The 26790-nt window shown below is 41.9% G+C and overlaps 1 protein-coding gene across 1 annotated transcript in view; it reads left to right on the forward strand.

Moving 5' to 3' along the window:
- The first annotated feature begins 333 nt into the window (after window positions 1-333).
- stxbp5a (syntaxin binding protein 5a (tomosyn)) overlaps window positions 334-26790 on the forward strand; it is a 92533-nt gene continuing 66076 nt past the window's right edge. The window contains exons 1-3 of the mRNA XM_083934202.1: window positions 334-434; window positions 583-727; window positions 3121-3218. Coding sequence (XP_083790328.1) covers window positions 590-727; window positions 3121-3218 — 236 coding nt within the window. The 5' untranslated portion in view covers window positions 334-434; window positions 583-589. The remainder of the gene's footprint in view (window positions 435-582; window positions 728-3120; window positions 3219-26790) is intronic.

Genomic DNA, 26790 nt, shown 5'->3' on the forward strand with positions numbered 1-26790 from the left:
TGCAGCATCCCAACATCACCAGGTGCAGTGGAGCAAAACCCACTGTGTGTGCGTGCGAGAGCGAGGGGAGGGAGGGAGGGGGCGTTGTCGCTAGGGGCAGATGAAAGGAGGAGAGAGAGAGGGGGCTGGCAAGGTGGCGGGATTTGTGTCGAAGCCTCTGCTCTGTCAGACATGCGCAAGAGCGTCAGCAGCAGCACCAACACCACCGCTGCGCTGCGTTTCCGCCTTGGCTGAGCGGCGCACACAGCCGAAAGGGGAGGGAAGAGCGGAGCCACAGAGACGCATTGGGGCATAGCACGGACTCCGAGCAAATTACACCGACGCACCAACACCCGGCGGCCCGTCTCCAAATTTACACATCAAGAAGCGACCTGTGCGGTGGCGCACCAGAGCCTTCCAGCATGGAGACTGCGCTAAAAAGCAAGCACTAAAACGTGAGATTAACAGAGGAAATCAGAAGAGAGGGAGTGAGAGAAAGAGAGAGAGAGCGTTTGTATGTGCAGGCGTATGTGTGTGTGTGAGAGCGACAAAGTGGCTATCCTATTTATCATTTGCGTGTGATCTCAATGCTCTGCTCTGCAGTCTGAAAATGAAGAAGTTCAACATCAGGAAGGTGCTGGACGGCTTGAAAGAGGCGTCCTCCTCCACCCCGTCTGTCCAAGTGGGGCCACAGGAGAACCATCTGATCCAGGAGACCCTCCAGTCCGATCATTTCCAGCTCTGCAAGGTGGGCGAGCCTGCTGCTTTTATTATACAGCTGTTTTCATTACGGTTCCCCATGTATTTTTTGTTATTCACAGTTTGTACTGCGCGTACATCCCATCTCAGGATACGTCAGGTGCAAGTGAGCTCCACATAATAAATTAATGAATCAAGAAAATAATTTGCTCTGTAGTCTAAACAACAACGGACGACTGCTGGGTTAAGGAATATTTAACATTTGCCAATAATCCCATTCAGAAAGAATCATTAGAGCCCTCTGTGCTTGTCCAAGCCATGTTAGATAGCCCGCAATGTGCCCAACTACATTGCGCATACTGTAGCCTGTATCGAATGCGCGCTGGCGACAGGACAATAAACATAAGTAAGTTCCGTATGGTTGCATGTTTTTGTCCTATAGTTTTTACTATGAGATTTCTCAAACCAACTAAGTCGGTTATGGCAATATAGGACATCATCTTCCGTGAAATCACCATCGTTTGCTGTATGTGTGCTTGGCATGAACTGTCATATATGGAGGGGTTGGGCCAAACTGATCCCCTCTTGCATAATCTGCTGGGTTTGGAATGGATTAGCAAAACGGTGGTTTCTGGTTAATGTATGTGTGTGTGTGTGTGTGTGTGTGTGTGTGTGTGTGTGTGTGTGTGTGTGTGTGTGTGTGTGTGTGTGTGTGTGTGTGTGTGTGTGTGTGTGTGTGTGTGTGTGTGTGTGTGTGTGTGTGTGTGTGTGTGTGTGTGTGTGTGTGTGTGTGTGTGTGTGTGTGAGTCAGTGTGTCATCCCCTTTGTGTTGTCTTTTCCTTGCAGTGTCTCTCCATCCATTTCTTCCCCACCTTTCTCTCCTCTTACTCCTTGCTCTCTTTCTGTGTGCATCTCTCTCTCTGTTGCACACACACACGCACACACACACGCACACACACACACACACTACTTTACCCCCATCATTGATCCATTGGGGAGTGATGGCGCCTAAAGTGAGTGTGTTTTGCCCTCCACTGTCTGAATTGGCCACAATAATAGCTGGGGTTAATAAACACTCATGCAATTTACATACTACAGTATGTATGCTACATCTTCTCCCATCATAATGGTAAATCAGGATTACCCCACGTGTGCCCCAGTGGTTTGATGTGGTCTTTTTATAGACATCACTGTGTGCTTGCTATTGATTCCCTCACATCTTTAACTTGCACCGTCATTACTGGCTTGTTTGTGGATTCTTTTTCAGGCTTTTAACTGTAGAATTAGAAGAGTTCCATCGGGTTGTGCAGTTGTTTTTCTTATTGGATATGATGCTGAAAACAACCTTAACGTCTGGAAGGTTTCATTTTATTTTACATGGCAGACTCTCTGTGTGCCGGTGGAACTCAGCGTTGTGGAAGAGTCATGGGATCGTTGACCTTGTCTGTTTTAGAGACCAACAACCAACCAAACACCAAGGCTAGGGCAGGTGAAGTTTTTAAAAACTGCAATCAATTTAACAGATGACAGAAGTAATAAGTTAGAGTGCCTGTCTACCCGATGAAATAGCTAAAAAACTAGAAAACATAATCTAGTCAACACTTCAGAGTGCTTAGGTGATTATTGTGTTATAAAGACTAGACCAGTGATGCAGGTGTGATTGACACTGCAGCCTAAATATGTCTATCAACAGCCAGGCATCTGATGGAAGTCTCTTTGAACAAGACTCAGCCCCCCCCCCCCCCCCCCCCCTCTTGCACCTTCACTGTCTGTCTGTCTCTCTGGACAGAATCTCTCTGTAATGTCTCTCTGTGGAGAAGGCAGGTGTCTGTCTCTGCTGCACTGAGTGCTTCTTATGTAATGTGCTTTAGCCTTCTGCCGCTAAGCAAACAAATCCAACAGCCCACCACCAGCTGACTGATGCCATAAAGCTACAGTCATACACGCACAAATATACAGAGGGTGGACAAAAAAACAGAAACGCCTTCCAATTCAATGCTCTCCAATAGAAGGCCCTGCCACAAGTCATAACCAAACATTACTTATTGGTGTGTTTTTCATCTCCAGACAGTGTAATCACGACTTCATGTGGGAGGCAGTGAGAGAAGCAAAACAAGATAAAAAAGAATAAAATGAGGGAGAAGAAGTCTCAAAATAGGCCCATGATTATGAAAGGATCCTAAACAGCGAAGCCAAATATCAGCTATCACGAAGAACAGAGTAAACGGTGCATGGAAAGGGAATTTGTTCCTCTCTTTCCTTTTCTCTTGTCTGTGCAATTTCAGACTTTACGATTCTGTTTCATAACACTTTCCACATTCATCTAGGCCATTTCTTTACCAAAATGTGCATAATATCCTTTGATAGAAACAACACCCCTGCTGTGAAATGCAAATTGATAACACATTCTCTTCTCTTCTCATCTTTCTGCACATACCTTAGACTGTTCGTCATGGCTTCCCCTACCAGCCGTCGTCCATGGCTTTCGACCCGGTGCAGAAGATACTGGCTATTGGCACCCAAAGTGGAGCTCTCAGATTGTATCCTTTCACTTGTCATTGACAATGTTATAGGTTACTGTGGCTTTTAGCAGCTCCTTTGGGTCCCTGCATCCCTGGGAAGCAGCAGCAAGTAAGTGAACAGATGTCCGAGCTGCAATTGTCAAATGCTGATTGGTAGGACTTCAAGGGAATTTCAGAGCATGCTGAAGAGTTTTCTGTTACAAGCTCCAGATATTGTCACATAGTTAGATAATGCTTAAAACATAGACCATGAACAAGCTCAACTCAGCATCCCTTGAATTCCTCATTTTATCTGCTTTACAGACACTGTCGCACTGTTGCAAACACATTCTAAATCACAAGAAATGTCATTGAAAAGTCCACATTTGACTGCATATTGAAGCATGTGCTGCAGTTGCGCAGGAGGAAGGTACCTTGCGTCGGCTTCCTTGTAATATGAGGACGTTTACACAAACGGGGACAACAGCTTGTGATGAAATGGCACCGCAGGGAGTTGTATAGACTCAGAGAACGCCCGCAAGCCTGCTTGTGTCAGGCTGCTTTTACAGGTTCTCCATGTGTCCTTATGCCTGTCCGACAACTTTTGCCAGCTCATTACGGCATGATGAAGAGCTGTCCACCTGGCTGTCCCTTGTTCCCACCTGCTGGCAGCTAAGGCTGTGACTCAGTCTTGTTCACCTGCACCAGAGAAACTCACAGGCAGAGGAGAATGAGTCTACAGAGACATGTTTAACAGACTTCTAAAAAGGCTGTGGTGTTCGATCCATGTAGCTTTTAGTATGTTTTTTGAGTGAGATGTTGCACCACTTTTTCTGGAGATAACTGAATGTTCTTATAGATGTATATATTCTATAGTTCCTGTACTTTTGATGAAAAAAAGTCCTGGTTTATTTCAGTGGTACACGTGTATTAGAAGATAGGATATGAAAATCCCTAATGTGGTTGTTCTATGTCATGGTTGATGCAAGAACTGGTTAATAAGCTTGATGGGGTTTATGGCTGGCTAGCTGGCTGGTACCTGTGTACATTACTAATGTGACTTTCAGTCTGGGTAAAGTCAGTATAAGAAAAAAAGCTTTAAAGAAGCCTAACCAATCAGCTTAGATATCATAATGCATTCTCATTCAGACTATCCCGAGTTTGGCTGAATTGATCTTGTCAGATGTTACTGGCTAAAACTGGTCACTTTGAAATTGAATAAAAAGTGAAATCTCTTGTGTTTGAGTGATGTGGATCCGATATAGTCTTATCAGAGTCAGGGGAAGGTGAATTGGGAGTCATCCATCTATATTTTGGTTCTGGCTTTCATCCCCTGTCATTTTGCTTTATATTCAGCCTTGTCTCGTTATCTGATGGCAACAATTCCAGCGTGGCATTGATGAACATTGGAGATTTTTTGCGTTGCTTTGCTGCAGTTCATGGGTTTTTCAGTTTTATCAGGTTGCATGTTTTGTGTGTGATGTTTTGAGACATCCGGGGACTCCTGCGTTGATACGCATCTACTGTATATCCTGGAGGTTGTTACTTTTGCAACATAAGGCTACCGGTATCTGTGCATGTGTGTATGGTGTGTTTGTTTGACTCGCTGGTCTGCCAGGACATTTGGCTGCACCCATTGCCTGGGGAGGATTACAGGAAGTGGCAGATCAAGGGCCTCAGCCTGGCAGTGTGGCAGTGGACCGAGTGTTACAGCAGTAGCAGGAGGTGTGTGTGGATGTGTGTAAATATGTGCATGTCTGTTAACATGTCTGTGTCTGTGTGTGAATCCTCTGAGGAGGGGGCTGATCCCTCTAGCCATAGCCAATCACTTCTATGATCCACCCAAACCTGTCCCCGGTTTTATGCTTGCCGCTGACTCTGCTGTTGCTTCCACTGTCCAGCTGGGAATATGACAATGTCCCTTAGGTGTTGTCTGGAGGAGGGAACGAGGGGGATAGAGAGCCAGTGGAGAGCACAGGCCAATAGAGCAGAGAGAGGGAATAGATTGGAAAGAGTGAGAGAGGCAGGCTATCCCCTGCGTCAAGATCTAATGGCCAAGAATAGGATCCTTATTGATCTGTGTGTGATAATGCACTGAGACAGATATGCCCAAGTGCACACACTGCTGCCAATTGTTTTCCACAGTTTCTCAGTGAAAAAGAACTTGTGGGCATTTGGAAAACAGGTTTTGCTGTGCAAGCAAGTCCACGCATATTAGGTATCCATAGGATTAGCAGTGTCATTTTGAAAATAACAGAAATGCTGTGTTTTAAAATGTTGAATATTAAAAGCTCTTTTGGTTTTGAATGCTGAGCCAGAGTATTTGTGATAAGAGGATCATCTGTATTTCCTTTATTTCTTGACCAGGCTGAACTAAATGTGTTGTACTGATGCCACTGGACATTTTATTTTATAAAGCTCAAACCCAACACAAGTAGTTTAATGGCCTTGCTGTTAAAAACATCAGCTGCAGATTATTGACACACAGCATTGGCATCATAAAGCCATAGACAACAGATTAAAAAGGTGGGGCTAATTCAGCATACTAATATTGATTAACCATATATTGTAATGTGATTATATTATGGACTTTCATCAGAGCTAATGATGATGTGAATTGATATTGATCAATCTCTAGACAGAAAGATTGCAATAACCAAAACATGCAGCCTAATCTGAGACGAAACACTTTCTACAATCTAAGTCTCTGCCGCACTTTCATAATTATAACAAAGTGGAATTATAATCACCATCTGTAACCTGTAGGCTGGGCAATGGAATCTCAATGCATCTGTAGAACTGAGAAAAACGGAAAATATCTTTTTCTCTTTAACCAGATATTTCCACTTTTTTGGACTGTAATTTATTCAGTTATCGGGTGGCTGTTTGTGTTAAAACAATAGTAAATTCTAATGCATTGGGAAGTTTGGCATCATTGTAAATTATATTTCAGGTATCTTATGGCAGTGGTATCGAAATATTTCAAACAGTACCCGGAATATCAGTATCCCATGCTTTTAATAACCAGCTTCCCAGTATTTTGACGGAATCCATTTAGGATGTAAACAAGTTTGTTTTTTTTATAGAAAAAAACCCATCACCACCCTTCGTAATTTAAATTGTACTCTGCTGGTTCAGGTCGCATGCTGAAGGCAAGCATAATGTGGGTGGAAATTACTGATTTTTCCAGAGCACTATGTAACGGGAGATTGTGTCACTTCCTGACAGAAAACATGTCATAGGCCTTATTGGAAAATTTTGGCAGCCCTCTACCATCAAACTATAGTAATTTGTCTTTGTGTGTATTATTGTGTGTCTTTTTGCTGGGTGGTCTGCAGCTGTATGTCTGACAGTGTGGCGGCTCATCTCAGTGGAGAGACGGCTCTTTACTGGTGGTAGCCAGGAGAGATGGCAGCACTATAACTCAGAGAATCCCTGTGAGCTAGCAATTGATCAAATTGTCACTCCATGCTCTGCCAGATTATCTCATCGGCAGGCGCAGGGCATCATAGGACTCACACTTACAAAAAGGGGACAAACATGCACAGTCACACACATAGTTATCATTTCAGGATAGACATTCGGATGTGGAAGAGGTAACACACACACATTTGTGCTTTCACACACAGGTGTATGACGGTCGATGACTTATACAAATGTTAGTGGATGTGCACACGCAAATACTGTATGTGTACTAACATACACAGGAGGGCAAACGTTTGCACATGAGGGGTGGACAGCGGCGCACTCGTGTCTGCAGAGACAATTTTGTACACACACGCACACACACACAGGCTTTGCGGTAACTGCTGTGACTGGCAGTGGCTGGCAGTGGCCCTGTATAGCTTTTGGTCGTAGCACAGATTGACTGTAACATATCTCCTTTATTAATCTTCCTTGTGATTCATACAGTACCTATGTTACCCCCCCGAGTTAGTCACAGGAGAACCCTGAGCCAGCAGTTTTCTGACTGGACTACTGAATTTGAGTCATTTTAAAGTGTTGAAATAGAAATTGTAGCTCAGAAGTGCTCGCAATGTTGTAATCTCATTGGCACAGTATGTGCAAATGAAAGTATGCGCTCCACAGAGCTTCACAGCGTGTGTGCATGCATATTTCAATTCAATTCAATGGGAATTCAATGTATGGTAGAAATCCCCCATATGATTCTAATGTGATATAAGCTCTTGTTTCACAGAGTAGTTCACAGATGCCTGTGACAAAACACTGACTGTATATTATTCATATGTCTGTAATCATGGTAATATATTTTGATTGTAATCAGCGATTACAGAGATCTGGCTTCTTCTCTTTGCATGTCTTCAACATATTCAGAGACAGAGGGATGGCAAATGTTGAAATAGTGTTTGTGTCGAGCTCTCTTTCCAGTTTATTGCTCAAAGAGTGCTGGAGATTCTTTTCAGGTCACAGATCATTTGTTTATTCATTTATTCTTCTATCTGTTTCATTGCATCTTTATTCTCTTTCTCATTTTTGCTCTCTCCACATTGGGGTTGACAGTTGCGAGCTAACTCTTGGAGATGGCTCTCCATAGTGTAGCGCAGACCAGGCCTGGGGTTGTGTGTTTGTGTCTGTCTTCAGTTATGCAATGTGCCAGAGCTTGGCGCTGATTGAGACAGCAACAGCCTCATCAAAGGAGTTAAGCTGCTGCATGTGTGAACGGCTTGAGTGTGTATGATCCAAACATGTTTACCATTTACAACAAGCAATATTGCATCCGTGCTCCTGGGGTGATATCAAGGAAAACACATTACTGTCTCATTGGTTAGCGGGTTAGCTATCAGTAGCATACTATATGGGAGATGAAAGACTGGGGAAGAGGAGAGGTATCGCACAAAATCAAGAGGGATTAGTATCTCATCCCAGTTGACCTCCTTTTACCTTTCGCACAAGCGGGACAGGGATTGAGGAAGAGAAAGATGGGAGAATAGCTTGAAATGAAGTACTCTTATTACGTCTGATGAGAGAGTTTAATGGTGTGTGTTCAAAGAGCTGCTGGTGGAAGAGTCAGCTTGTGTCTGCCAGATGGCCTTTTTTAATAAAATGTTCTAAAGTAGAGTCCGTGGTGAGGTCACCAGAGATGCAGAGATGTGTCTTTCATGTCAGTTCAGTGCACATCAACTTTGCACCATTACTGGAACACAGCATGTGTGCTTGCGTGCTTGTGAATGTTTACACATGCGTACCTGTTCACTGTAGTGAAGTACTCTTAATCAAAGACCTCTTTAGTACTGGGTTTCATCTTTCAGGCTCTCCAAAAAGCACTCAGCTGCCTCTCTTCTATTGGTTCTTAGAAATGGAAAACAAATTTTGCTGCATCAGTACCACAACAATGTAGCTGCTGCCTCTCTCTGTCCAGTATCCTGACAGTGTGTCCTGCTTAAGTCCTTCAGCCCTGACAAGCCCCCAAATGGGATCCGGGTTTAGGGTGATTAAAGTTGTGCTGCCATGTTGCTTCTCTTCAATAATTTAGTGTACATTTACCTCCAGCTTTTACTCCTCTTGCTCCCTGTCCTTTATCTCTGTCAGCTCCTGTCTTGTCAGAAATGATAGTCCTGCGTGTGCATGGTCAAGTGAGATATATGACTTTGAAGAATTGTTATGTTTTACCAGTTCACTAATGTAAACATGCAAAACAAATGAACACAATAAACCACACACACACACACACACACACACACACACACACACACACACACACACACACACACACACACACACACACACACACACACACACACACACACACACACACACACACACACACACACACACACACACACACACACACACACACACACACACACACCTATTATAGCCCCTGTTCATAAGACTCCTATTGACCTATAGATGACATTCTTGTCAATGGCCATTTGCTGACGTACACAGTTCGGTGTTGCAGTACTCAGAATCATGCAACAAATGAGGCCTGTTCTTAAAGTTTGCAGGTAGAAGGCTGAAAACACACTGAGCCTTTATTCCTCCAGTGAGTCATCATAAATCAGGAAGCCGTGTGATGTTTCTCACTAGAAAGCAATGTCATTGGAGGACAAGAAATCTGGATGACCTGGAGTAAGGTTGGCAGTGAGAGCTGCTGCTGTGGTTTGGGATGCATACTAAAGACGTTTTGTCTGGAACAGTGTGTGATTTTCTCCCTGTCAACACGGTGTTTTGTAAATTAGGGTTACATTGATCGAACCTTCGTACAGGAGTAAATAATTCATGCTCAAACAGCTCTTTTTTTTAAATTCTCATCAATCTGCATTCAAAAATAATAGAAAGCAAGCTGCAGAGAAATGCATGCGTGTGCCTCAGAGGTCACCAACCTGTGCACTAATTATTCCCAACAGACGGCAGGCAACGCTCGAACGATTCATCATAAATACAGTGTCATGTGGACTGGAAAGAATAAATGGGGTCAAATTTGAACACATACACTCAGAGGGTGTACCTACCGCACCAGTTGATGGTTGGCGCTATTCTAACTGCTTGTAGATGAGTGAAGCTCCAGTGTTTTGACCACGCAAATTATATATTGTTTGCTGCTCTGGGATTGCTTGTCATAATGTTTTGAAGTGCTAATTAGATAGCATTAATTAAAAGTAAACACAGACTAACTAAAATGACTTTCACAGTTGACATCAAACCCAATGATGCGTACTGCAGGCATCATTTTACATACCTGTGATACTTTCAGATAGAAGTTGTTGAGAACAACTGGACTTTAGAAAGCAGTATTAAACCTGGCAGTAGAAATGAGGAAGCATTCATCTCTGACCAACTCGTGATAGCTGATAGTGAATGCAAAAAGCTTTTGTTGGGTACCATGGGAAATGCCTGGAGTGTATATTTTTTAAAAACACTGTCATGATTATTACAACTTGTATCTTATTTCCATAGATTTGCCCATCATTCTTATTTGTAATGATGACATTGTTTATTATTTGATGTAGTCTGAGAACTGAGTGACATTTCTAAAATGAGGTCTGAAGGCTCAAGGAACATAAGTGGCTGTATTTGGAAGACACAACAATAGCCCAACAATAGGACAATTAACCAAGTTGTCCATTGTAAATTGCCATCAGAGTTTACAGACATTGATCCAATGTATGATGCAGCCATCTCTATTTTAATGGCTGTAGTGGGGTAACCAGAGAGCTAGCTATGTTGGAAAATGCCATCAACAGTTTCAATCCTGCCTACCAATCTCTGATTGAGTGACAGCTGTCAGTGGGTACAACACTAGAACTTTCTGAACAAATTGGAAATGTGGGCAGCAATTTAGAGGATTAAGAAGCCAGCTACTAATGAGCTTGCACACAGTTTCCCTGTGTAATTGGAGACAATTAACTGCAAGACAGGTGCTGGCTTAACTGTAAACTTGTTTATAACCTGTCTAATCATCTGACCACTTGTTTATTGCTCCGTCAGACTTGATTGTTACAATTTTGCCTTCATCCCAATGTCTTCGGTGATTACAATGTTCTAACTAATACAGAATAGAGAAAAGGCCAAAGCTTCAATTTGTTATAAACAGGAATTATCCCTTAGCTGTTTGGAGGTACTGAGTATGGTGATGACTTTACTGTAATTTGGAATTTGAGCCCGGTGTAATCATTCAGTGTGTCGTGTTCTTGGAAACAAACTTGCTGCACCCCTCGACCTTGCAGACAGTGACATCCAGGGACACGCAGTGCTGTCAGCTTGGTGTGATTTATGACTGGGTTTACTTCACACAACTGCTTTTTCAGCACGGCTTGGGGTCACTTGTGTGGATCATGTACCTACTACTGATTTGCACTCATATTAGTCCTGGTCAATATGCTTCTCTACTGTAACGGCCCTCTCATGACCGGAGTGTTTGGCCACTGTACAGTCTCTTTACCACAGAGGTCCATCATCATCGAGCGTTATGTTTCCAAGTTATGGTATGTGTGCATCAGGACATGGTAACACTATACCTCCTATTGATTTCAAATTGTGGTTCATTTGTAAGTCTGAGGCTATCATTTTCATGACACTTTGGGGAAATCTCCAAGGATTAAATGCTAGTACTTTTAAAGTCATATTGACAGTACTTTGTTTCTCTTTTCTTTTTTTTCACAACTGTCAAAACTAAGAAAATGATGCAGGGATCCACATCACCCTTTACCTATAAATAAAGCTGTGTAGTACTAGTTGTTGTTTGAGGTGTTTAATTAGCTTCAGTACCTTCTGTTTAATCATCATGTCTGTTTATTCTCAAGGTGACCTGACTGACTTAAAGGGGTTCTTCTTGACTGAATGGACAAAAGTTCTTCCTTTTAGTTGCTTGTGTGAATATAACTTTAACAGTGATTTCTGACACTTTTTGCTTGAGGTGTGGAAGTGTGGCATGTTTGGGTCTAACTGTTGCTGTCATGTTGGTACACTCCCTGTGGTGCTTGTAAGGGGACTGGCTTGCAGAATGCAGTGAAGCACAAAGATTTTGTCATCTCTCTTTTCTCTCTGCCCATCATGTGACCTCCAGGTGTCCACAGGGCGGCACCGCTGAATCTATGAAGTATTCCTTCCTCGTTTATTCTTTCCCTCACTTCGACTTCTGTTGTATTACATCCGGCTTTAAAAAATGCTTTTAAATTCACATTCCCTGAGATGTAATTTTTTAGTTGTTTCAGGATTGTAGTAATGGGATTCTCTGTGCTCCTGGTCCCCCTGCTGCTTTTCCGCAGCTCATTATATTTGTCCTGCTGCTGTAGGTAATCTCCCACTCTGTCTCACAGGGATCTGCCTCCTCCCCATTTTAATGTTTCATATGTTTTCTTATCATTGGTTTTTGTAACCTCCTCTCCCTAGTGCTTTATCCTAACATATAGAGGCTTATGTTGTTTTAATGGTCATCACATGCACTTCATGCCCTACCGTGATAAATGAATTATAATTAATAGGCTAACATGATCTTTTACTGTATGTAACATGTACAGTAGGGGGTAGTAACATGATCGTCTTTGTGTGATAAAGCTTTTTTTGTTCTTAATGCACCTATTTATGCAGTGAGATGTGCAAATATGTAATCGGGTCATCCCATATAGATGTCAGGATGTGATATCCTGACACTCCATTGTTACGGTGAGCAAAATGAATTGAGCAATAGCTGCATGTCCAAATACCATACATACTAGTTGAGTTAAAAGCAAACCCTTAATCTTTGTGAAACGTGATTACAGGTGAAACATGGGCTATTGAAGCGACCTTTTCCATTGGATGCTTTTTCTTGCCATTTCATTTTATCATTTGAACTGTAGAGTCACAGTCAGGGGCGCACCATGCTCATTTACAGGTTCATGCTTGTATTCTGGGTTCTTACTTGAACATATTTTGCTGTGCCCATAGGTGTGTATGTGAGCGTGAATGATTGACTGACTCTATATGTCCGCCCTGTGAAAGTCTGGTGTCCTGTCCAGGGTGTACCCAGCCTAGTGCCCAATGTCAGCTAGGATAGGCTTCAACCACCGCGACCCCGAGTGGGATAAGCAGTTTCAGATGATGGAAAGATGTTTTCCTGCCGTTACAGTCATTGCACCCAGCAAGTAGAGTTGTGACATCACAACCGTCCAGAAGTCCTGGCGGCTCGTTTTAAGGCACAGTTTCTGAATGCATGCGCATGTCTCTTTGAATTTATCGTTTTGGCACTTTCACAGTATTTATATAGCACCTCTTCCTGCTTTTTAATAAAACATTAAGACATAGGAACTTCACTCCTTACAATATGGAAGCTTCAATTCCACTTCTGCACCTCTGTTTGAATAATGCCTCTTCTACACAGTCATATTTTGGTTCCCAACCATCTTAATACATAGTTCTGTTTGACTAGTAAAATTCCTGCAGTCAACATATCGTCATGTCACGCCTTAACAATACATATGAATGCAACAGTTAAGAGGCAACTGTTGCAAAGATCTAAATTCACAGTGTTCACAGTGAAGGTCATGCTGGAAACATTACATAAAAATGGATCTCAGTACTTAAGGTTAAATACAAGATTAGGGCTTTAACTAGAGTTGATTTTCCTAACTGAATAATTTTTTGATTCACAATGATATACATATAACGGAGAACTTGATTGACTTTGACTCACTGACACTTGAAATGATTTCAGTTAGTCAGTTAATAATGTACTATATCAGGATAACATTGTACCATTGCAACAACCCTTTTCTGAGCTGCTATTTTTGTAGTATATAAGGTGTTTTAATAGACAGATACTGTGCTGGTTTGAAGGCGTACAGGTGACAAACCATAAGCACCTTATGGCCATTGGCTGTGTAAAAGGTTGGTTATGACCTTACGGAAATCTAGACGCTCTGTCTCTGTATGCAGGCCTCTCTTCACACACGCACTTGCAAACACACAAACACACTTGCATGGCTCTGGACAGACACACACATGTGCACGCACACCCACACTCACATACACAAACACAGGAGGAGAGACAGAGAGGTTCCTCAAGGTACAGACCTTGAGGAATTGCCTGTCATCATGTTTATGCGTGCTGCGAGGTGGATGTATGTGTGTGCCAAGGCTCCGGCAGACAGAGACAGAGCTGTATGTGATTTCAGCTGCATACATACAGTAGGTGTGTGTCCTTGCCTGTTGTTCTGTATTTATGTGTAGTTAGCCTCTGAAAGACCTTAATGTCCAGCAAAATGTGCATCCAGGTGAACCATCTGTTACGACACACACACACACACACACACACACACACACACACACACACACACACACACACACACACACACACACACACACACACACACACACACACACACACACACACACACACACACACACACATATCTATAGTTTTATTCCTTCAAAGCTCCGATGTAGAACTACACAATTTGAGTCTGACCTATTTCATGCTTTTATACCTTATTTGCTAAAGGCTAATTTCTACACTCAACTAAACCAACTCCAGCTGGAGAATATTAGTGTCTCTGTCAGTTGGAGCTAACAAGCCTCTACTGTGGGTAATGTTGCTTGTAGGCATATTAAAGAATACATACAATCACTAGATATTTCACTTGCTACTGTTTTAACTGCACTGCATCCCCTCAAGCAGAGACTAAGACTGCCCTCCTTGCAGCACATACTCACAAAAATATGTTAGCTAGTGTTTACATTTGTACACCAGTCTAAGAAAGTTTCCATGATATTTACCTTAAGATAATATCTGGCACAGTCACGGCGGTGTGCTACCAACAGGAACATTCCTTACCAAGGTGGAAAGACTTCTGAAACAGCATTTTTAAGAGTAATCAAGCACTGATAGTTTGTCAATGTCGACCGAATTTTTGGTACTTTGTTAAATACTGGGTAGATTAGTAACAAAGTACTGGATCATATAATACAACATATGATTTATAGTATGTAAATAGAAACTAGTAACTAAAGCTGTCAAACAAATGTAGTCCAGTACAAATAACAATAGTTCCCTCTGAGGTATAGTGTAGAAGTAGTATAAAGTAGCAGAAAATAAAAATATTCACATGAAGTACAAGTATCTCAAAATTGTACTTGAAATGTATTTAGTTTCATTCCACACTGGCCGACAGCATTGTCGTCGTCGAAACGGGCAGTTGTTTTCAGCAAAAAAAGCTGTAAAAACCAACTTTCCAGAACTAAAAGGCAGACAGATAAAGTCAGCGACTACCTGATGAACATAGTGGAGCGTTAAGCAGCTAAAGAGCCAGACAATGTTGTTGTTTTTACGGCTTGTTTCTGGTGCCTGCAAATGGTTATTGCAGACTTAAACAATGTGAATTTCAAACTGACAGACAGCTGTAAAGAAAACTTACTTGGTTGTCTTATGTAACATTTTTGAGAAATCTTGCATGTAACAGTAAAAATACTGGAACACCACTATGCTTGAAGCAGCTTCAACCACAAAGTGTGTGTGTGTGCTGAGCTGAACCCACAAACCATACACCTCAAGAAAGGGGGCTCTAAATATCCACTCAGTGACTTAAGCCTCACTGCTGCCAGCCTAAATAAATTACATTTTGTATTGGACTTTTCTTGAGTAAAGCCTATATCCTAGACTAACTCTAGCCGGCTGAGGCTGTGATTCTGGACCGAATTTGGCAGCGCATCTGCTCGGCAATAAATGCTACGCATATCTTGACATTTGCCGTCCTCTTTCCTGCTGGTAGCTACGATGATATTTGTCCTCCTGTTGCTCCTCTGTAGGCTGCCCTTTCGTATACCATCATGTTGAACGCCTGCAGGGAAGACACACATGTGTCGCATGACGTGATGACTCAGGCTTTAATGCCCTGCTACATGGCTGTCATGCGCACAGCCCCCTCCTCAGCTCACAGCCTGTTGGTATGTGTTATATAGGCCTACAGTATGTTTAAGTGCGTATGAGTCTGTTTGTGTCCAGCATGTGTGTCTATGTGTGGAGCGTGACTGACGGAGGGGCTATTTGTGCTTTTTCTGTCTGATTGAAATAGAATGTGGTTGTTGTGATGCGAGATGTGGGAACGGCTTGGGAGGAGCATAAGGGTCGAGACATCACAGGAGTTGAGGAGATGTGCGGAGAGGAGGGAGGATGGGGGAGAATAAGAAAGGAGTTACACTCCCTTCTTATTCTCCCTCATCCTATTGTATGTTTGTTCAGAGACAAAGCTCTATGGTGCATTGTGTCGGTTTGCTTTGACATCATCCAGAGTGGGAGTTGGCAGACTCAGCAGGAGTGATGTACACTGTGATGAACATAGAGATTTGTGGAATAGCATCAACATGGTGCAAATCTGCAAAGATACAAATACCTAAAAGTGCTGCAGATGTGTCCTTGGATTGTCATTCAGTGCAGCACACCCAGGCCTGAATCCCTGCAGCTACAGTATAGGAGACAGGCGGAAAAGCAACAGGAAGACTGGAGCAATGACATCACTGCAGACTGGCGAAGTTGCATCTAAGTTTAGAAAAGTGAAGAGGAGGAAGAGAAATTAAAAGGAGGTAGAGTGTACTGTAGGAGTGTCTGCATATGGAGTGGAGCCAAAGTGGTTGCAGCCATCCTGCTCAGTGATTCAGAGCCCTGGTGTTGTGTGGGTAGGATTTACATGGACTGGAACGGCAACAATTGGCTCCTGACCCACTTGTAATCAGACCACTGTCCAAGCAGAAGTCATCACAAGTTGGTTGTTTGCCCACTGTATGAGCAGGACAAAGTGTCAGACCCCTAGGAGGTGGGAAACGCCCACTGTTTTTTTACCCAGCACACGGAGCACTGCAGACCCCCCCCCCCCCGTCTTAACTAAACCATATACAGAGCATCCTCTCTTTATGCATTTTACTTCTTTGATTCATAACAAGGACAGCCTGTATAGGAAAGGACAACATTGCAGCTTGTTCATCACCACCTTCATTTCAGTGATGAAGCAGCTAATTTGTTTGATAAGCCAGGAGCCCTTGCCATCTCCCAGACACCAGCGGGAGTGAATGATGAACAGGCAGTGTGAGAGGTCTCAGCTAGCCGCGCCACTCGGCGCACATTAAGCCTCGATTGGGGTCTATTGGCATGATTTCTCTTCCTGTCTGGTGCTTGGCAACACTTTTGCTTTCACATTAGACGCGAGTGTCGATGATTGCTGATAACATGATGGGGAGGACAACGGTGAGCGCATTAACCCTCACTGGCACTGCCGCAGACCTGACAATATTAGCATCTAGAGATAACACATGCTGTTAACCCTTTCCCTAACAGTTTAGTCACATGCAATAAACAAGGACTGGCTTTAATGAAATTGGCTACACTTCACAAGAAGAGTGTTTTTTTATTGTCTAATACTCAGATGACATTGTGGGAGAGATTTCACCTTCACTCAGTTCTCAGCGTACCAATCTGCAGCTACCCTGATGCTCATTTTTAGAAACTGTTGCTGCATTGCCATGCATTTTTAATGGCTAAGGCCATTGTAGCAAGCTGCATGTCTGTCCTTTGAAAGTGTGGATGGGTGTTTTTACATAACATGTGTGTTGAGATTTACAATATGTGGAGCTAGGTAAAAAGCATTTGCGTGCAGCTGTCTGCACTATGTGTGTGTGTGTGTGTGTGTGTGTGTGTTTGTGCGTGTGCGTGTGCGTGTGTGTGTGCGTTTGTGTTTGTGTAAGCCTCTGTCAGCATATGTGTACATTGGTACGTGAGTGTCTGTTTCCAACTGTGTTTGTATATCGTTTTGTTCGCCAACACTGATTTAGACACCTATCTGATGCGATAACTTTTGGCCTCAGTTACACCCCTGAATCCTTTTGAATAAGACCTGTGGGATTCAGATTCCCAGGGGTCTCTCTATTAATGCTTCCATGGCTCCTCTGCATCTCTGCAAAATTAATTTGATGCTTTATTAAAAAGATTGTCCAAAATAGAATGGAAAACAAAAAATATATTACAAGATTATAGACAAAATGTCAGCTCACATTTTTGTGTTTTTTGTTGTGAAAAAATATCTACCCACTTGGCCCTGTTATACATATATTGCATAATATATCGCATACCAACAACAATAGGTTGAAAGAACTCCATCCATTTACCCATCCATCCATCTTCAACTGCTTGTCCCTATCGGGATTGCGGGGGGAGGGGGGACTGGGACCGATCCTAGCTGACATCTTTTGAAAGAACTGTAAAAACATATTAGATACTCAATCATAGTTATAGTAAAGAAAAGAAAAATATGTGTTTCAGCTTTAATTAATCCTGTCTAATATAGTGTTAGCAGTTCATAGTATGATCTTTTAATCCTCATCTATCTTAGTTCTTTGAATGCAGGGGGCAAGAAATTAGTTAAACTTGAAAGCAGTAATCTTTGATAAATGTGTGCTCTCACTTTGGAACACAGTATCACGAGAGAACCGAAACCAGGATTAACTGTCATATGATTGGCTTTTCCCTTCCCCACATACGATCAGCTTGCATGGCACCACGGCTTAAAGACATTGCATGAGAGTTAATAATTTGAGAACAAGAGCAGGATGTCTTATAGAAAAGCATATTAACTATGTGATGCAACTCTGGTAAGAATGAGTGATGATGAAACATAGTCGAAAATTGTAAATAATAGACATACATCTGTGAGCTTCTGTATCTGTTATTATTGTCGTTGGCTCAACTCTTTGTATATGCCAAAAATAATTTATACTTCAAACGTCGGAACATCAAAATATTATTTTTTTCTGTTTGGGGTAGAGCTACTGCATACCTGTATTTAAAAAAGCCTTTGGTGAGTCAAGATGGAGCTCTCTAAAATCAGATAAATTGCCTTATTTAATGGTACTTGAAATCTGACTACAAGTTTAAAAATGATTAAAAAAAACTGGGGGTGTAGAATGAGAAAGGGTTGCAATTGCATTGTGGGTAATATTGGCACAATGTATTGACTAGCTCAGTGGTTCTCAAACTTTGTACATGACGTACCACCTCAGAAAATATCAGGCTCTCTCAAGCACCACCACCAATGTTCAAAGACCAATGTTCAAATACAGCAGCATAGGCCGACACAGACAGGAAGGTTTATTCCTAATCAGGAGATTTATTTATATTTATTGTTGACTGTCTTCAGCCACAACCATGCTGTAGGAAGGGTAGCATCAGAACTGACATGTCAGTCAATTATTTTACCTCTGCCTAGTATCCTGCCATCACAGTTTAGCTCTTAACTCATGACCGTGACTACGTAACAGGCTGATATCGAAACAAAAATATTACAGGGAATGCTAAACTTATCTTAAATTACATTTCACGGCTCTTAAACGTTGAAGTATTTTCTTAGTATTATATTTATTTAGTAATTAATGTTTTTATTTTGCTTTCTGCCTTTTATTTCTATCTTAAAGATTCCTTGGCTTCCTTTACCACCAGTGGTACAAGTATCACAGTTTGAGAACCAGTGGACTAGGAAGAATAAAGTGTGGAATAATAAAGAAAATATCTCTGGTTCTGCTTTATGATATTTATTTTCAAACTGTCCATCATGAGAGTAACAATTTTACCGCAATGCTAAATGGACTCTGGTTAAGTGGTTCATGTGTTGACATTTTGAGTCTGTACTTTCTGATATTGTTGCATTAGAATAAATAGCATTTCCAGTATTTTTGTCCTCTTCATTTAATGTGTTTACGGTGGAGCAATATATGTCTTTGGGCAAGTAACACCTTGCAGTGTAATGCTGTCCGATACAACTGAAAGCTAATAAAAGTGTAGTTTTAGAGAGGCGGTATAAATCACCAGCTTGTTATTGTAATAACTTTAGTAGCAGCAGCACTTCGATCAATTCCATTTAATTTGAAAGTCAACCTTATAAAAACATTTGACCTGACTCTTCCTTCCTGTTCACTGTAGACAAAGATGCAGAATTAAAACAGTTACCACCATGGAAATTTCTACCATGCTCCCTAATGGGTGGATGCTAGCATTGATGATGTCTGGAAAGACAGGGCAAGACAGTTAGATGCTGCAAATAAATCTGTATACACACAGACACACGCTCAGCTGCACACACACACACGCACACGCACACAGCCATAATCTGTTGTCCTGGTTCCAAAAAGCAGTACAAGTGAGGTGCCAACACATAGGACTCACCTAATTGCCAGTCATATGTACACACTGCTCACAAACTGGGTTGTAGTTACAATATGTGTATGCATGTATGTGTATGCTGAATACCATTCGTCATGGTTGGGCTACCTAGCAGGCATCCTGCAAGTGTGATGGAATAAGAGGGTGGAGGAAATAAGAAGAGAAAGAGATCAGACAGAGGGACGATAGAGATAAAAATGACAGAGGTTGTACGTGCAAGGGAGGCGGAGGGGCGACAGAGGGGATTAGAAGCAGAGCGAGGAAGACGCTTTTTCTTTTTCCTGCTCTCATTCCTTTGCTCTTTTCCTCTCCTCTACACACTATAGGCACTTTGCCTGATGCACAGTGATGAAACAGAATACATCCATCTTCTGTGCCCTCCAAACTGAACTAAAAATGTGTACACACACACACACACACACACACACACATTGGCAAGAAGGGACAACCCTCTTGACTTATGTAACTGCCTTTGTTGCACCATGCACTCACTCTAGACCCCTCCCTCTGAAGGCCTGTGTATGGTGTGTGATGACTGTTTCTTCCTCATCCTCTCTCTTCTTTCTCAACCTGTCCGTTATAATCCCTTGCAGTATAGAAATACGTTACACACAAACATGCACTGTAGTGTTTGTGCATGTGTCAAACGGCGCACATTTTTATATTGCACAGATGGACAAGTGAGTCATCAAAGGACTGTTTATTCAAGTGCATGGTGTGTTTGTCTGTGTGAATGTATGTTTTTTTTTATTAATCCTGCCATTCAGACAGGATGTCTTCCTTTCTGCAGGTCTGAATAGCTTAATCCAATCAAATTCATCACCTGCATAAATCCACAGCCCCTCTGTTTCTCTGCTGTTCAGCTCCTGCCTGTTCCCCTGATGTACCTTACTTGACTTGTATGTGCTATACCTAGTGGCGTTTTTTCCACGGTACAGCTCGACTCGACTCTGTTGAGGTTCCAAGCGAGCTGAAACGATACTAATGTGGACTTTAACGTGTGTTGTGAGATTCAACTCATGCCTGTGCAGAGAGAAAGGCGCTTTAAAAGTGTTACTTCTACTGATGAAAACCCATTCCATTTGAATTCTATCAATATTCACATTATTGGGAAGATTTTGGGGGAAATGAAATGTGTTTATTTGCTGTTTTACCACTCCTCGAGCTCACTGTCTTCTAATTAGCAACAGCAGACGCTGCGACGCAAGAATAGGAATGTCTGTAGCAAAATCCATGTATATGTGAATTTGGGTAGCCTGCATTTTATGAAACTAAAAATAAGGTTATTGTCTAGCTGTGGACCTTGAGCAGAATCCGCTACTTTTTGCCAGACATCAGCCCCACACTGAGCACTAGACAGTGATAAAAGCAGGGACACTGGAACACCACCGACAGTATGAAAGTAACATCCGTAACACAAGATCCACTGTCAGTTGGTTTTGTGACATGAGATATAGTTCGGCCAAAATACAGAGCTAACATAAAGACGTAGCCCCGAAAAAGCACAACACTAAAGACACATCGTAAGGGAGGTAGCTGCAGCATTGGGAAAGCACATTCCTGATGTGCTGGGCTGGTGAGTCGAGTCAGGTTGAGTGGACTTGAGTTGATGCCATGCAGTGGGAAAAGTATGTACAATGCAGATGTACAGTGTCTTATACTAATGCAACAAATAAAAGGATATCTGTTTGGTCCCTGTAGATAATTCTTAACATGTGAAAAGGACTTTTCATCCTTTAAAAAGTATTAATATGACTTTTTTTCATACATCCACTCATCCATTTTAAGCCGCTTGTCCATTTAAATGCATTGTTGTCAGCTAGTGGTGTGGCCTAAAACTAGAAAAGGTCTGTTTGTCCTACCTCTGACAGCTTGTTTTGACCAACTATAGTCACAAAACCTAAGATATTTGATTTACTATATCACAGCTCGAAGAAAAAGCAACAATTCCTCCCAGCTGAGAAGCTAAAACCAGGAAATGTTAAGCCTGTTTTTCTTGTTGCTGATTCTTTTTCTGACAATTTCTCAGCTTCATAAGCTAATTGTTTCAGCTCATTCAATCGATTCAAAACACATATTAGATTGCTATCAAATCTGGTAGAGATGTTCATGATCTTTCGACATTCATTGTTAATAATCATGGTGATGCTTTGATCTTTGGTCTGTTGCCATGGTCCAACTCAAAAATATCCCCTTGACCAACACAGTCCAAGACGAGCTCCTTAAAAAAAAACAAGTGGCCTGATTTCTGTTGAAGTTGGCTGGGGATGTTCAAGGTCAATAGAGGATGATCCTTCATGTCAAGCCAAACTTTTGTCAAAAACTTGTACAAGAGTAATAAAAAATTAAAAGACAAGGCTAGATTTCCATCACGTTTGCAGAACAGAATAAAGGCCCTGATATAGAAGTAGTAGCGAAATGTTTGCTCATGTCTGCAAGGGGCTCGATGAAATATATGCTGACCCTCAAAACTGTTTAGATGATGGAAATATAATTTGAGCTCTAAAGGGAAGAAAACCTCTTGATCTAAATGACATCTCAACCCTTTGTGTAATGTCATGTAAATTGTATATAATCTGCCCTATACTTGTGTGGCATCTTACAAATATATTTAATTTATTCTTGTGTTCTATCTTGCATGTTGCTCGAGGACACTTCAGCAGGGTAGATGGTCACCAACCTCTGTCCTCCAGTAGAGAGAAAATGCAGTTGCTTCACAAAGTGTTTGTATGCAGCCTTCGGTTCAATGCTGGGTATACTTGGCCTTCTGTCTCGCATTAATCAAAGAGCAAAGGACAGCAGTCCGATTAATATTTTATATGCTGCATGACACTTTTGGCAAGGCGCCCTTCACTGGCATAGTATTGGCAAAGTGACAAACATACAATGTACCAACGATGTGCCTAATTAGTCCTAAAGCAGACACAACAGAATTCATGCCAGCAGGAAGTACTGCAGAGACTCAGTCCATCAGCATAAATCTATAGATGCCCGTGTTGTGGTTCTGCAATGCGAATCAGCAATCTGGCATCTTTTTATTCTGAGAGTGGTGTCTGTTTACCACGTCCTCATCCACCAGGTTACCTTTCATTTGACCTCCCTAACTATACTAATGTTTCATCACTTTGTATTTGAGTAAAATACATAGATAGAAAAAAAGCGGACTAACCCTGCCTTGAGCGGTTCGAGAAAGACCGGGTTTATCCTATTCCCTCCCTTGTACGGCATTTCTGTGCACCCATTTTTAGTTTAACAGTCAATCTCTTGCACACAGACACACACACACACGCACATGCACACCAGTTTCTAAGGTGTGAGTATACAGCCAGTCGAGTGTTACTGCACGGCTGGCAATATACTGACTCTTGCTGTGCTGGCAGCTTACAGGTACCTGTCCTTGAAAGTAGGGCCTGGCTCTGCATCGGTTGGCACACTGAAAAGCATTAGAGGCCACCGGTGGCTAATCTCCCGTGGTCCTACCTTTGAAAAGATTTGTTTGATATCAGTGCCAGAGGGTGCATGTGTGTGTGCATTCGTGTCCGGAGAGAGGAGGGTGGAGGGAACAAGAGAGCGCACACACACAGTACACTTTGATTGCTTTGAGATAGTGTTGGGAATATGGTGGGGATAGCTCTAGGAACTGGATAATTGGCTGAGTTGGTTTTCAGCTTTGTAAAAGACATTCATTTGAATTCCCATGTTCCTCACTATCTAGCTAATGTACAGTACAATACACTACATTACAGTACAGTACAGTGGTACAATTCTAAGTAAGATTAGATTAGTGTTTGATGAGAAAGCTCCTCCGTCCAGATGCATTTCATTGCCTTTTGGAGCTTGTTAAAACAAATACTTGTGATCTTGCAGTTTAAATGTGTAAAAGGTTAATTTGGCATTAAGTTACATTCTAATAAAACATTTTCCTCCTTACCTCTTTTAGAGGCTAATACATAAAGCCATCTAAATGCATACGCTTGCTCCCATTCGCCACATCCATTATTCATAGACAGAAGGAAACTCAGTCACAGACTTTTAGTCCTCCACTTCCTTGTCTTCTTCTTTCCAATCTCTCCTTCCCTGTTTTTTCCCCTCTTCTATCTCTGTATATGGCCAAACCATGTTCACCTTAAATTATTCTCACCGCTGTCATTTTAAATGTCCCCTTGAGTTTTTATCTTTGAGACTGTTATACTTGTTTTATCTTCCTCTATCTCCCCCTTTTTACTCTTTTTACTTTAAGTCCTTAAATCTCTCAGCTGTGTAAGGCAGACATTGATCGTAATTGAGTGGAGGATGACGTTTATATTTTATATATCAAGTATAAGCATTTTATCTGGTTCTGCCCTTTTTATTGCCTCTTCACTCTCCCCATCTTCATTATCCAATAATGAGAAGTCATTGTTACATCACTGTAAAACATTATGTTTACATGGTGAAATTGATCAGTTGTCAGGGAGGATTTTGTACGTGCTCCTCTCCCCACCCCTGCTGGCAATACATACCCCATTGTTTGGACAATCTGATAGTCTGTTTATGGATTTGAACGCTCTGTTTTCATAGTGAGCATGTTCAATATGTGCAATCCGATGATAACAGTGGACTGAACGTGTCAGGAGAGAAAAAGGGATGAGCTATCTGTGCAAGGGAATTACAAGTATCCATTTGGACACCTTGAGGTTAGTTTTTTATTTTTTAATTATAGATTAAGCTTGTTACAAGTTAGATGTATATACTGCACAGCAATGAAGCCTTAATAAAATTATTTTTAATTATTTATTATTTATTTTAATGTAAACCTTAGGAAGTATTAAAAAACCAAAGAGCGATATAGGGAATACTTGTATGAAGAGTACAGTTGTCATTGTATTAAATGAGGTATATATTGTTTCTGAATACGGGCGGTGCACATCTCGCTGTGGGTGCGTTTTGAAACTTCCACAGTATTTATACAGCGACTCGACCTGCTTTATAATAAAAAAAAAAGACATGAAATTTCATAAAATATGGGACATATAAAGAGCTAAACACAGGAGATACCTGATTGCCAATACAACACAGTAGTTACAGAGCTTTGTTTAATATCGTAGTTTTAACATTCGGAGACAAGGGATATTTAGTCTCACACCTTGATGGATGGCGCACTAAGACCCATTGGACAAATATTCAAAGTCTATTTTGAGCTAAATGATAGCCAAGAACGGCAGATCGGGTTGAAGAGTTGTAGCTGAAACATAAAACTATAGTAAAGTTGGAAATCCCAGAGGGCAGATATGATGTAGACTGTAGGGTGAGTTGAGAGGCTCTGCTTTGACCACAGGTAATGCTGTAATTGGCCAAGTGAGGTTCAGACCGATAGCGTGTTAGCAGCAGATGGAGACAGTGTCCTTGCACTCGTCCACAGGCCAGAACTCATGTTTAGTACATAGTCGCCTTGTACCCAACTAATTATGTGTTCTATGTGAGCTACGCACTAACGATGAATAAAAGACACAAAATTTGTGTAAACTGTACACACCAAAATCCTTCAGGTAATTCACTTTCATTTGGTGAAAGTGCATACATTGCTACTTTTAAATTGCATAAATCGTACAGAATCCGTTCAGAACAGACATCAACAGCACTGTTTAGCTTCATCATCTGTTGGAACATAATCCTTTAACTGTCTTTGCATTGCTATCAAAACAGCAGAAGTTATGATTTCTGCTAAGCTGCTGTGTGTCACACACTGTAAATGAGACTATTGCAGTCCGACAGTTGCACAAGCATTGCTCAAAATCGCGACTGTCCTATTCAAGGTGATCAGGTTTTTCATACGGTACCTCTACCTCTCTGGTGAGTTCATTCACTTCCTTTTCTTTCTGCTGTCTTTCTCTTCCATCCTCCTGGCCTGTTTCATTTCACTCCTCCTTTGCTTTTCCCCCTCCACATTTCTAATTTTCTTTCCTATCCTATGCATGCTTTTGCAGGAGGGTTTTGGCCACAAGCTATTCTGCTGACTCAGCATTTGTTCCTTTATAGTTTTTGCCCCTTTACTCTCTCCCGCTTCCCTTCTATCTCATCCTCGCTACCTCTTCGCCCCCCCCCTACTCCCCCCCCCATATGATCTCTAAAGCTAGTGAATTTCAAACCTCTTTCCCTGCTTTTAGTCTGTTCCTTCTATCGCTCTCCCTCCCTTTGTTTCATCTCTTTCTTTTCAGATATTCGCCTCGCAGTGATCGCACAGTAGCTCAGTGCTGAGTTGTCCTGCTAAAAATAGATGATGCACTGGGTTATTAACACCCTAGTACTGGGCAGAACTGGCCATGCTCCAGACACCAACAATCCACATTATCCCTGCAGCATGGGGATGGGGGTTACAATTGTTACTGTGTATCACCACTGTGCCCACCTCGCCTGTGCTGGCTCAAGCCCAGACTAATTCATAGACAATATTTCTTAATAGAGCCGTGATTCCAGTATAACTGTCCACATAGCCCTTTGTGTCTCAGCACTGTGCTTCACTGCAATCTTCACAGCTCAGTGAGGGAGACTTTAAGAGCTCAATGGGATGGTGGCTAGTTTTTGTAACATTTCCTCTGCAGTAAACTAATACTATAAATTGGTGTTCAAGTTAAAAGTCATCTGTGTAACATTCTTCAACTGTACAATGTTATTAAAGCTGTACATTGCTCCTTTTGGTAAGATTTTGCATACACATTGAACCCGCCAGTGAAAACCTAATTTCTGCAGCATGTTTTCAGCCTTCTACTGTACCTGCAAACTTAAAGAACAGGCCTCTTTGTTGCAGGATTCTGAGTACTGCAACATTGAACTGTGTACCTCAGCAAATGGCCATTGTCAAGAATGTCATCTATAGGAGTCTTAGGGACAGGGGCTATAATAGATTGTGTGTGTGTGTGTGTGTGTGTGTGTGTGTGTGTGTGTGTGTGTGTGTGTGTGTGTGTGTGTGTGTGTGTGTGTGTGTGT

Source organism: Echiichthys vipera (genome assembly GCF_963691815.1).
Source record: "Echiichthys vipera genome assembly, chromosome: 19".
In the NCBI taxonomy this organism is placed as follows: domain Eukaryota; kingdom Metazoa; phylum Chordata; class Actinopteri; order Perciformes; family Trachinidae; genus Echiichthys; species Echiichthys vipera.